At 38.6% G+C, this 13,690-nt stretch overlaps 1 protein-coding gene across 1 annotated transcript; it reads right to left on the bottom strand.

The window, feature by feature from the left end:
- Window positions 1-9,884: 9,884 nt before the first annotated feature.
- Window positions 9,885-13,472, bottom strand: LOC131322532 (FT-interacting protein 3). Its single transcript, XM_058353879.1, has 2 exons — window positions 13,128-13,472; window positions 9,885-12,888 (listed from the first exon to the last, which is right to left on the bottom strand). The coding sequence occupies exon 2, from the start codon at window positions 12,547-12,549 to the stop codon at window positions 10,222-10,224; it is 2,328 nt and encodes a 775-aa protein (XP_058209862.1). The 5' UTR covers window positions 12,550-12,888; window positions 13,128-13,472; the 3' UTR covers window positions 9,885-10,221.
- Between the last annotated feature and the right edge of the window lie 218 nt (window positions 13,473-13,690).

The raw sequence follows: 13,690 nt of genomic DNA, 5'->3' as shown, positions 1-13,690 counted from the left end.
CCCAGTTCGGCATTAAGAACCAATCTTTTCCCTTAACAAGACAAGACTAGCTTTCATGCCAGGCTTGAGGGAAATATTGCATTCAAGTGGATTTTAACAAGAGTGACCGTCTTTCTTCTCCATGGGAAGAGTCTTTTCCTGCAATTTGCAAGTGAAAACTACAGAGATCACATATAACATCTGCAAGGATACTTATATACCAAAAAAAAAAAAAAACATCTGTAAGGATAACAAAAATCTTCTGATGGAAATGATGTCTGTGACAAAAGAGGGAAAAGCTAACCTCTTTTGCTGCCTCAAGAGTCAAGAATACTCCTCCCTCGTTCTCTTCTCCTTTTTCTGTCTCTAATGCAATGCAACTGCCATGAAAACATTTCAAAATTCACCCATGTAATTTTCTCTTAGGTGGATGTTGCAATGACACGATGCTGGTTCGCACGTCTCAGTAAACGTGCCTGTCATGGCGCGGAGATCAAGCATTTAGAAAAGGAAAAAAAAAAAACAGAAGATAACAATTGACATGAAACCAAGGGGCATACCCCATGAATAACAAGACTAAGCTCGGATTGCGCACCATTATTGAACAATCCTCAACGGTCGATGCCAAAGCGAAAATTTGGGTGCTACATCGGCAAAATGCTATGTATAATTTGGCAATCTAGCCCCAGTGGTGCAAATGCGGCAATGCCATTCTTGTACTGCTACAAAAATTGCAAAAGTATAAGTGATGCTTGTGGGTCCTTTCTTCCGCCATATCAATAGAGAGCGAGTTTAGTCAATATCGAAACATTGCCCAACTTTGTGCTAAATTGGGATCGCAGTGTGTTTTTTTCAAATTGGGATGCATATTCGTGTTATCGGAATACGTCCTAAGATACGTTAACAAAAGCTAATATACAATTGATCTTTATACCTATTAATTACCCAAAGATCTGTTGTATGCATGAAAAATAAGTGTTTTCTTATAAAGAAGATATATAAGTTTTTAGGTTAAGAAATTCCAAGTCTTCCCAGTGGGGGTCTATCACATTGAGGCTTTTGAGTGCCTTAGTCAAGGGAAGAGAAGAAGAGCCCTTATCTGATATATGCAAAACATTTCAGCGTACATACTTTCTTGTATTCGAGCTCTAATGGACTGAGTTTTGGGTGTTTTTTTTTAATAAATGGTTTCATTATCGACACAATTAGATCAAAGGATTTAGAATGCATTTGGAGTTCTGCTTCTTAAAATAAAATATAACTCCTGTTCAATAAAGTAATCATAACATACATTCCGAATCAGGATACACGTGTATCGTAGCATATATCATCGTATCGTTATCGTCGGATTTTATACGAAAAGAATACGGGGTAGGATGGCACAAAATTTGGCAATGCTTTACCTTCGCATGAGGGCCACCATTAAGGACTAAATTAAGTATTTAAACATACTAGGATGAAATTAAAACTTGTGTGTAATAATAAGGACTAAGTTAAGATATTTAAATATATAAACATCAAATTGAAATCAAGAATTTTGATAAGTCTATATTTTATTACTTGACAATGACAAACACACAAGCATATGTATGTTGAAACTGGGGTTGTTGAGCTTAGCTGGCATTTTTTATTTATTTTTTAAATGCGGCACCGTTTTCGTTTGGGGATTATTTTAGAAGTTGAAGTAAATTGTTTGATTAACTTCAAGGTCTCGAAATTAGTCGAGGTGTGCGTAAGCTGATCTAAACATCCAGTTATAAAAAAACAAAAAACAAAAAAAAAAAACAGTAATTTGTTTGACGGGCTAAACCCAAAGGTCACTCTATTAAAGAGATTATTCCACCTAGAGCAACACTGAATAATTTACATCCCCATTAACCAACCAGAATATATAAGAAGCAAATTAAATAGTGTGGAATAAAATATACGGAAACATATCAAAGGTTTTAAATAGTAAGATATTATGTTGTCATTATTGAATTTACAGCCAAGAAAGATATGAAAACATCATGTGTCATGGAAACTTGTTTTTTTCATCAGTAATTATTGACCAGATAATTAATCATACACAGCAAATTAAGTAGCCTAGCATTTTCGAATAAAAAGAAGCAATGTATCAACACACACACACACACACACAAAAGAAATTAGTTCCATTTATATACATTGCTTAATCTTCTTCTTTTTTTTTTATAGACAAAATTAATTTCATTCATCCCGAAATATACAAAATGAAATCAGCATAATAGAGTAGGAAAAGAAATGCATTGAGCAACTTCTTCTCGCAAGAACTTAACCTATTATCCAAAAAAAAAAAAAAAGAAGCAATGTAAATTCACTCACGCAAAAGCATCCGAACGGCTGGGCTAATAAAATTCAACACAAATCTTATCCAAATTAATCTACTAAACTCCAGATTAAAAATTGTTAGCATATATTTTAGTTTCTCTTTTCTGGATATAAACAATATATGAAGCATGAAAAAGGAAAGAGTTAAAATAAAGGGGATTGTATCGGTATTCCTTTTCTTCTTCTCCTTCTGTGGGAAGCTTGTGCTTTTTTCTTTGTTTTTTCGATCATCTGAACCTATAAAAAGACAAAGACAATTAAAAGAATTTATGACTTGGGAAGCAATTCCTGACGTGAAAATGGCTAATTTTTTTTCCGTCTGGCAAATGTTTTTTTGTTTTTTTGAACGGCAACCAAGTAAAATAATATCCTTACCTTGCAGCCAATGGAACAAAACTTATTCCCCGATTCTAAAGGCCACCGGCACATCACGCATTTTTTGCACACTGCATTGCTCGGCGGCCGCGCGGGGGATTCTTGGCGGTGTCCTCGGGATCTTGAATTGAGATACACAATGGGGTGGTTGTTGACAACAAAAGGATGAATATTAGAAACATCCAGTAGTTTTCGTATGTCTGCGATACGAAGTGCAGTAGAACGAGAAGCTGCATATATCTGATGATACAAGAAAATAGGACTAGTTACAATTACAAAAAATCTCTCTAGAAGAAATTATTATTAGTAATTAAACATATGGAATAAAAGAAGAAAACAACTCTTTAAAAAAAAGGATTACTTTGTTCACGTATATATATATAATATGAAAGGAGTACTTACGCGAAGAGTGCGGTGATCTTCATGTAGTTTGATCATGTTGCATTGTTCACAAAAAGGAATTCCCGTGCAGTCAATACAGAAGTGACAACATCCTTTTGTGTGCAACTCACAAGTACTGGCATTCATAAAGTCCGCTTTCAACAAGGGCTCCAACCACGATTGATCAAATCCTATGTTGAATTCCATGGCTAAGAAAAACAAATATAAAAAACAAATAAATTAAAAGGATGTTTAGTATCTTCCGGCCAGATTATATATATAAAATTGCTCATCTTTCTTTGAAATTTGGCTTTCTTTGTTTGGTTGGAAGTTTAGTTTAATTTAGTTTTGGTAGTGAGTGGAGAGAGAAATATGGTAATAATTGAATAGAGGGATAATAATTCCATACTTCGATCGTATTCATCAATCAAATTGTGACCGTGACGATACAACTATTTAAAATTAAAACCATATATGCTTATCTCTCAACGTAAAAGAACAGCACATAAAGAACATTAAAAAAATCCACTATCGACTTCAATTTCTACCGTATTCTAATTCAGTAGATCTTGGTGAAAACAGAAAAAAAAACTCCAAAACAAAAAGAAGAAAGATATCACAAATTCACCAAAGAACGTACCTCGACGATCAAACGACATGTGAGGATAGTGGGATGGTTTAGTTTTTTAGTCGTCTCAAATCGTTCTCAATTACAATGCTATAATGACTATTATTTTAATTAATAGCAAGAGAAGATGAGCAATTTATCGTTGTTCAACTAGGAACCGGCTTGCTTAATTAATATATACTATATAATTTCCTTTCAGTAAAAGGAAACATGGGCTAATACCAAGTTAAACAGGGATTAGGAAATATCCAAGTATATGCTGACTCATGTGCGTATTCTTGTTAACAAAAGTTTGACCGAGTCATGACTTTTTGCAATGTCGTCTTTTTCAAAGTCTTGTTTTTTCTATAGTATCAGTATTATGTTAAGGAAATATAGTCTCGCATTGCTTGTAAATGGAACAGTAAAATTCAAGACTCTTTCTCACACCGTACTTTTTCATCACCCAAACCCAACAACTGGGATGCTCGCCTTCTCCCAAGTCGTTAGCGATATTGATAAAAGAAAATGATATCCGATAGCATACTTCCCGTCTCCGGTTACTTCTTCATCTCACCAAACACCTCATCCTTAAATCTGAACGTCACAATGCAGGAATGTTTGGCGTGGCTGCTTGATGTTCTAGGATCGGTTGCAACCCAATGTGCAACCCCATTTAAATAGGCCTGCGGTAATTTAAAGGGGATAGGAGATCGAAGGGCCTCATGACTAAACTCTCGCCACACGTACGCCAGAGTTGAAAGAGTAAATCTCAACCAGGGGCTGAAATCCTTGGATGCCTAGCTAGCTAGCGCGTTAATCACAACCAACTTGTGATCAATCGTTTCTCAACTCACCAAATCCAAATCCAAAAGTCTGAAACCAGACACAGCCACTGTCTCCTGGTCTTGGAACAGCCACGCTCTTCCCGACCAATGGGTTCCATAAAAGTAATAGAGGCAAAGATATATTTTTCCACTAGCTATACAACCATAGAGACAGAGCAACCCGTTACAGCTACCAAGGATATGGAACCGAGAACTCGGGCTCTTGGATGGGGACTCGTGTTCTGCATACGTAGTCATCAAAGCCATGGTTGTTATCTAATCGGAACAAGTAATGCTCTATCAGCGGACAATTAATAATCCAGGAGAACCGGATTCTGGTGGGTTATATACCTAACGAGTGTGCGAGGGGTAGCTAGTGATCTGTGGACTAAATTAAAGTATTTATTTAAACATTTATAAGGATCAAATTATAACTTGTGTGTAATAATAAGGACTAAGTTAAGATATTTAAATATATATAAACATCAAATTGAAATCAAGAATCTAGATAAAGTCTATATTTTATTTTGACAATGACAAAACACACAAGCATATGTATGTTGAAACTGGGGTTGGTGAAGGTGAACTTTTAGCATTTTTGTAAAAACGCGGCACCGTTGATCTATTTTCCTTCATCAGGTGCCTAATAAACGGTGAATTCCTAGTATAAACTTGCAGGTTTGCACAAAAGACTGGAGAGATAAGAGAGGATAACGAGCAGGAGGATATCGCCACGAGCTGAAGGCTCTATGGTCACGCCCAGGGGCAGGTTGCCACACCTTGTCGCCATCTCCATTCCCTTTTCCTTAGCAAAAAAAAAGAAGTCTATACAACAGTACAAAGCTCAATAGTCTGCAGGGAACTAAAAACTTTACACGAGCAAGCTAATTAAATTAAAACCATGGTAAGGTCTTCCACAGACCATGCCTGCTGGTCAGGAAGGAAAAAAACTGCATTCTGAGAACAATATGATATTGGGTTTAGGGGCCTATAGCCCTATACCAAGTCTAGTAGCAATTTAGCTTCACAAACAACGTATCTAATCCATGCTGCTTGTATTGTGAAGCTATCCAGCATGCTCAACTCCCGTATAGTTTGAATCGCGTAATGGAACGATTTCCTAGGAATTCCAAAACAAATAAGAGTGTGACGGATAATAGAAATCATGAAATCCATAAATATTCAGAGAAAGGGAAGGGGAGAAACAGAGCGAATGCGTCGTTGAAGTGAACAAGGAATTCAATTCATTCATTCTTGAAAATAAGACAGATGAAAGACGGTCTTTAACAAATGCTTATAAACAGATCTAGGACGCAAACTTATCAGAATATATTAGCCTTTTGAAGAGTGGAAAATATCTAGATGTGGAATCAAGTTGACAAACATTGCTCTATTATACGAAGTTTACAGGCATAATATATGATTATACAAATATATATGTAGGACAACTTTGAAGTTAGAAAAAAAAAAAGTTTGAAACTAACCAGACACGTTAAGGATGAAATTGAGTATTTAAACCTAAAAGGATCAAATTAAAACATGTGTAATTATAAGGACTAAGTTAAGATATTTAGAAATATCAACATCAAATGGAAATCTAGAATCTAGACAAGTCAATATATACTTGACAATGACAAACACACAAGCATATTTATGTAGAAAAAACTTGAGGTTGGTGAGCTTGGCTGCCATTTTTGAGGTCAGGGTGTTTGGGAGGAGAAATTTTTCGGTATATCCCACGTTGTATCCGCTCGGCACATCTGGCCCCGTCCAATACACTTTTGGACAATTCGGATTGAAACTCTCTCTCTCTCCTCACCCCAAAACACTCTCTCTCTCTCTCTCTCTCTCTCTCTCTCTCTCTTCAAATTCGAGCCATCCAAAAACGCAATGGACAACTTAGATACGCCGAGCGGGCACCACATGGTACCCACCCGGCACTGAAATTTTTTCCGTTCTAGGCTTTTGCTTATTGATTTTTTGGCTTTTCGTACTATGGTCAAAATGTGTTTTGAGTTTGGTGGAGTGTTTGAGACATTTGTGCAAAATGTATTTTAGAACAAGAGTAGTATTTGAGAAATATGTGCAGAATACATTTTATATGTCTTTATGTTAACCAAAAGCAAATTGATTTTTCCCCCTCCCACCTTTTTGCCAAAATGTCCGAAGTACCCCCAACCCCACCCTTTTAGCTAAATTTTATTTTTATTTAATTTCTTAATTTTTTATCTTATTTATTTAATTATTTATTGATCGCTTTTTCTTTATCTTTTTTTTCTCTTTTATTTATTTAATATTCTTTTCTTCAATTAAGCATCCATTTTAGAATCTAAGGTTGCATCTATATCAACTTCAAATGTACCGGTAGCTCAACCGATTCCAACATCGCGAGTGAGAGGGAGAGAGAGACGTGGGAGGGAGTCGGGGGATCGCAACACTCAACCGACCCATACTCAATCTCCAGTTCCACCCATCCTTATTCCTACATTCAAGAATATTCAATAAATAATATAAAAGAATTAGGAAACTAATAAAAAAAGAATTTAGTTAAATAAATAAGGGTGGGTTTGAATTGAAAAGTTAAGTAACTTATTTTTGTCAGTGGGGAAAAGCATCTCTCTAACCAAAAGTCAAAAAGCTCCTCTTATACTCTTTCTCACTTCTCTTCTTTAAACATACTACTGGATAAAGTTATTTTGAGTCATTTTTTAGGATAACATTGCTAACTTTGTAAACATGTTGCTTTTGATTATGCCATTGTGGATGCTCTTAGTATTTACTGCACACCGATTCAATCTACACTTGTTTTTTATGCATAGAGGATAAGTGAAGTAGATAGTACTTTTTTTAAAATTTTGAGAGAGAATGTGACTGGTTGAACTAAAAAAAAAGGGTTTTTTTGACTAGCTTGAAAAATCAGTTGTGTAAATCTCATCGAAATGCGTAATTGAATATCAATAACATGTGATTGGAACACAAAAACAAGTCAGCACTGAATTTTGATGGTTCCAATCCAGTGTGTGCATAACCCAATTTTTATTTGTTTGTAATCTGACCACATATTAATTTGTATGAAATTAACATAATTTTATTTTTCTTGAGATTTTGGACAATATCTACGATATGAACAAACCCGATTTTGCTGGCAAGTCTCGTCCAATCGAATAATATCTCGTTAGAGTTTTGAAAATACATTTTTAACTAGTTAAATTACCTAGCATTGGCCGATCAAAAAAATAAAAATAGCTAGCATTGTTGTACATGGGTCCCCATAACACAGTAAAGTCAAGCCATTGCTATATTTGATGGTTGCAATTTCTCTGTGTTGATCCAACTCATGTGTACTTTTCCTTCCCATGGATTTAGGTTTGCACAATTTCCACCAAAAGGGAAAATAGCTACTCTGCACCACCTTGGTTTGGTGACAACACAATCATCAAATATTCCTTGTAGCTTTAATTTTCTTTGGTAATGGATCTGATTTTAACCAACTTTACTTCAAGAAGAGGATGAGAAAGGAATTGCTTCAATAACACACTGCGGCAAGGGATTCAAAGTTTGAAAAATATCACCAAATCCAACAAAACTCTACAATTTGATGAGCTGCAGCTGAATCACGATCGGCTTTGTTCACTTGGGGTTTCGAGAACTGACCAAATTCTATCAGCACTTTCCCAATAAGTTTTCTCTTAATTTATTGTCCTAACAACCTCCATCTAAACCCGGAGTTATTGGGTAAAGGTTTAGAATGAGGTTTTTTGGATAATAAATGGAGAAAGATTGGTAGAGATGAAAATAATAAGTGGATAGAAAATTTATTAAAAACCATACTGAGAGAGAGGGGTCGGTTCTGGGAACCCCCAAGTGAACAAAGCCAATCCACATATAAAGATTAGATGTTCCATTGGATTGAAGTCAGCATCTCCAACCCTTGACATTAAATTGGGGATGTCAATTTTTTTTTGAAGGCTGATGTGACATTTTGACATTTTCAATTTGACATCAAAATCTTCTCTCCAACCCTAGAATTTGACATCAAATTATCCCTCTCAAACCCTTAAATCAAATACAAATGGTCATTTTTTGAAATTTGGCATGGAGAAAGGTGGCTATCAAAGTTAACATGAGAAGGATTGCCTTCAAATCCACGTCGTATTTGGCATCAAAGAAGGTTGTTAAGTTGGACTGAATCTTGGTGTCAATTTTTGCCGTTAAGATGTCCACGTAGGAATTAACATCTCCAATGGGAGATGCTACTGCAAGTATGAAAATAAGGACTCCTCTGTGAAGTACCGAAATCTGAAACTCAATTCTTGGACCTGGGATTTACCTCCTCTCAATACTCTATTCATCCATATCCCTCGATAATTTTTTGTCCGATAAAATGGATGACAAACATAATATATACTTCCGATTTAAAAAAGATACTCCTTTTTTGCAAGCACATCCTTCTTTCCGGATGAACGAGTTCGTGTTTGCAAATCCGGGATAGCTCATAAACAGTCCTGCTAAGATTTCGTTGTGGAGCCCACCACGGGTTTCACACAAATCATCCGAGCCGTTCATTAAATATAAGATATTTTTTCAAGGGTTCCCGTAAAAAATAAGCTCAATCCAATAAGGTGCTTCATCCAGCCATCTAACTTTTCATTTAGATTTTCGGATGATGAAAAGTTATATGATTGGATCAAGTACCTATAGGTATCGGATTGAGATTATCTTTTACGGGGACCCTTGAAAAAATGTTTTACACGGCTCGGATGATTTGTGTGGAACCCGTGGTGAGCCCCACAATGAAATCTGTGCACAGATTATATGTGTGGGTAGACTTTCTGGCTCATATAATCCTAGGGGTATGAGAGGGATGGGGTGTGAAGGAGAGTTTTGCTCCCATAAGAGTGGGATATACCCAAAACATTCACTTTTTAAAAAAAAAAATCGGCAAAAGTCATTATCATTGTTAGATTTACGCCTTTGAAGAGGAATTGAACTCCTAACATCCTTACCCTTTAACACATACGTGCACTCCTAATGCCGTTGGGGCAAAAGACTACTCAGCACCTAAAATATTCACATTATGCAAATAATACATAACAAACTGGAAGAAATACATTAAAACATACTCCAAACTAAACATACATGCACCCAATAGGGACCGGTAACTTCCAGTTTGCTTTCCCAACCAGTCCAGTCCAGTTTGGACCATTTGTGGGCCTTCCCGGGTCCACAACAATGATCGGAACCCTCCATGTAACATACCAGATATACAATAGACAACAAATTGGAATTTGGCAGCTTCAGTGTTATGGTGTGTGATTGTGTGTTATTTGGGTAAAGATCAAGACTTGACTTTGCAATTCAACCCATCAAAGCAACCAAACCAAGAATAACATAAGCATTTAAAATTGTCCACCACAAACAAATGTAAATCACAACCTACAAAATTACGAAACAACATTCATGGGATAACCCCAGTCAACATCAAAACAGAAACCCTACAGATGACATAGAAATGCGAATAAAAATCACAGGAACTACTAGCGAAATGGACGACCATACTACAAATCATACCAGGACCCAGCATTCACCGGTAGGTGAAAGGAAGCAAGCAATCTCCATTGGTCTCTGCGTCGTCTTCTCCAATTGGAAAGAGGAGGAGAAACCCATATGTGAGACCATTCGGAAGCAAAAACTTGCTTTTGCTCACAACATGCAATCAGTTCTTGCAGGCAGCCTCCTGAAGAAATTGAGCGGCACAGAAGGAAGCTTATGACGGAACCTGGGGTGTCTCAGCACATAAAAACCTGCTAGAAGCGCCACAACTTGGAACGGCGTAACATACAGAACTATCGCTGCAACCAAGCAGAAAATAACAAACAGAGCAGTAGCCCTTGGGTCCCGCCAGCTCAGCAACGACTGCAGCCTCTCCCCTTGTGTCGCGAGATCGCCCACCACAGTCTGAATCCTCCCAGCAATGCTCCTCAGACGATCATACCTCATACGCACTGTATCGTTCGGGCGGGAAGTTGGAAACGTATCGAATTCTTCGTCCAGCTCATCAGGATGAACATTGTCAGCACAAGAGAGACGAGTGTCCATGTGCGGGGGATGGCGTGGCCTCCATCTGTAATACCACACTCCAATCAAGAAGAGGTAGAGGAAAATGGTGGGTAGGATCAGCTCTGGATACAAAACCAGGATCAAGAACAGGATGTGGATCAGAACTGTGGTGATGGGGTTTTTCCAGTTGCATATCTGATCAAACCATTTTCCCACGGCAATCAAACCACTGAGAACTCCCATGATTCGGAAAAAATTGGCCTTGCTTCTCCTCATGCTCCACATGTGGGACCCAACATCCAGCATGTACTCCACCACCTCTTTTCTCAACGGTGGCTCCGCACGACTCAGCCTCATGGACACAATCTGAGTGGCCTGGTGCCTCAAGCTATCAAGCTGAGTCACAGTAAGTGGATGAATGTAGTGCATTTTTGGTAAAAGTGGTTGAGAGTACATATGCATCATATTGAGCAGAGAAGAGCAAGTAAACCTCACAGCCAAATGGATTTCGCCCATCTTCTTCACTCCATTTGGACCCAAGACCAAAAGAGGATACGAGTGAGTGTAAACCCGATCAGTTTCAAGCGTAGAAAGACGGATTCTGACCTTCCCAATCCTTGAATCCTTCGCTCCTCCGTTCTTATCACCACCACCATGCAAGTGACAGTTGTCATATACCCCAATCGTGATGACAGTGCATGGATCGAAAACCTCCCAAGTGTATTGTTCATTCCATTTGGGAGTAAAGCTATCAATAATTGTCCTTGTCCGGACCCACTTCTGCCCGTATTTGGCCACACAATAAGCATCAGTTGTCGCCCGTCCGTCTTTAGTTTTCATAGGTGACAGCCCCTGAGCACTGAGAATCCCCAGTTCCAAAACCCCAATGCTGGATTTCCACAACTGTTTGGCTGTAGGTCTGAGATCACTGCTGTAGTGAGTTGACTCATCAAGGACATGATACCCACCTTCCAAACAGACCCTCATATGAAGCCTGCTGGCAAACTTAATTTCTTTCTTCTTTTCCCCATCAACAATAATATGCTTCTCAAGATTATACCACCTAGAGTTAATAGGTTTGTGATCTAACCTCCTGTCCACATACTGTAAAGGAATCCCACACCTCCCCAGAACTTCTTCCTTGTTGGGCGCAACTCTATCTTCCACACTCAAAATCAAGGGCTCTTCAAACGGTTCTGCAGCAACAAACATCAAATCCTCATTCCACATCGGATTAATACTCTTGCTCATAGAAATTCTAGTTCTCAAAACCTGATTCCCCAAAATAGCCTTTACAAAGACTTCCGGGAACCTGGTTTTATCCCCGGGCATCAAGTCCTGAGCTTCAATCACATTAACCCTTAAGTACCATAACTTAGGCGATAGATACACCTTTGACCGAATATTTGCAAGACCATCAGCACCACTAACTGCTGCAGCATCCGAATGCCAAGCTTCAGGGAAGGCTTCATCGGCTTGAGTACCCATCCAAACGGCCAACATGAGCTCTCCTTTAACCTTATTCCCATGTCTATCTTCCAACCTATACCACTGCGGTGCCAGGGGACTATCCGGCGGGACACGTTTCGGGACCTCATTGAGATCGAACCAAACCCGACCTATGAAATCATCCTTCACAACATCCTTATCCTTGACAGTAACCTCAAGCATCGAAGCTTGAAGCCGATCCTTTGAAAAAGCAAACACCTGGTTCCATTCGGGATTTGTTTTCTTCTCGAAATGACGAGTTGTACCCTTATAGTTCCCAAGTTTAACCTCAGCATAAGGGTCACAACTACCCGTAACGTCTTTTGCAGGTAAATCCTTTGCTTTCACAACACGAACATAGAGGTATTGCATCTGCTCCACTAGGTCATAGGTGCTCGTGAGCTTATCGCCGGTGACCTTCCCACCACCAAGGTGGGGTTTGGTCTCCTTTAGGGTAAAATCTTCCATTGGAGGTCTCTGCATTTTGTGGGTTTCAAACAGGACCGACCCAATTCACAGGAACCAAGTAGCAGTTTAACCAACTAGCAAAAATTACCCAAAAACCCTGAGGGACCGGAGTTAGATTTTTACCCAGCCGTAAATAACTCAAAAATCAAACAAAACCCTCCAAAATCTTCGGAAATTTAGCAGAACAGAGCAGATAGATAGATGAAAACTCAAGATGTGGATAGATAGCAAGCGAAAAGGCAGTAAAAAAAACCCAGATCTTCAGTAAATAAGAGAACCCAGAAGGTCAAAAGTGAAAAATGACCTCATGGACCGTCACCATACTTCACAGCTTCAGATCTGAATGCCCAAGGCCTGAAAAACAAAACCCACGTAACAAAAATCTCCAAGTTAAAAAACAAAGGGAAAAAGACCCGGAACAATGTACGCGTGATTTCTTCACAACCGTTTGATGAACCTTCCACAAAAATCTAAGGAAAAAAAAAACAAAACAAAACCGAAATGTAGCTCTACACGAACTTAGTTAGTGACGTATATGCTGTGATACAAACTTGAGCAGACACGTGTGTACAGGGTGTTGTGGAGAGATATACCTGATGGAGTAATGGAGATTCATCGGGATAGATACATCGAGACGGCAGATGGGTTTTTCTTTTTCTTTTTGTTGTTGAAGATAAGGTTGAAGAGATTGGTGCAATGGAGGTTGCTTTTTCTGTGGGTAACAACAGACAAAGGGGTATCAGATGATGAGAGCGGCGTTATAGAGAGAGAGAGAGAGAGAGAGAGAGAGAGAAGGGAAGGGTTTATGTTTTGGAGAGAGGAAAAGCGGTGGTGGAGGGGTTCGATTGTGGGAATCTGATGAATCTGTGTGAGAATACACCGAACGTCGCTCTTTTTCTCTCTCCCCCACTCTCTCTAGCTTTATTTTTTTGGTTTTTTTGACGCTTTGTTCTGGGTTGGCTGTTTGCCTTGACCGCGGTTCACGCGTGTGAGAACTACGGTCGGAATCCAGCACGTGCAGAGACCGTAATTCCAGGTTCGTGTTGGAGTAAAACTCCGCGCCCTGAAGTTTCTCGTAATATCGCTTCTGAAGTTTCTCGTAATATCGCTTAGGGCCGGGCCGAGTATAGCCCGATGTTGGTTTGATTCTCTAGTA

This window comes from Rhododendron vialii, chromosome 4a (assembly GCF_030253575.1).
Source record: "Rhododendron vialii isolate Sample 1 chromosome 4a, ASM3025357v1".
NCBI classification, from domain to species: Eukaryota; Viridiplantae; Streptophyta; class Magnoliopsida; order Ericales; family Ericaceae; genus Rhododendron; species Rhododendron vialii.
The sequence above is the reverse complement of the archived record's forward strand: the minus strand, read 5'-3'. Positions and strand labels throughout refer to the sequence as shown.

Bases quoted from the DNA above. Each gene is read 5' to 3' on its own strand.
- LOC131322532 (XM_058353879.1), bottom strand. From the start codon at position 12,549: ATGCAGAGACCTCCAATGGAAGATTTTACCCTAAAGGAGACCAAACCC.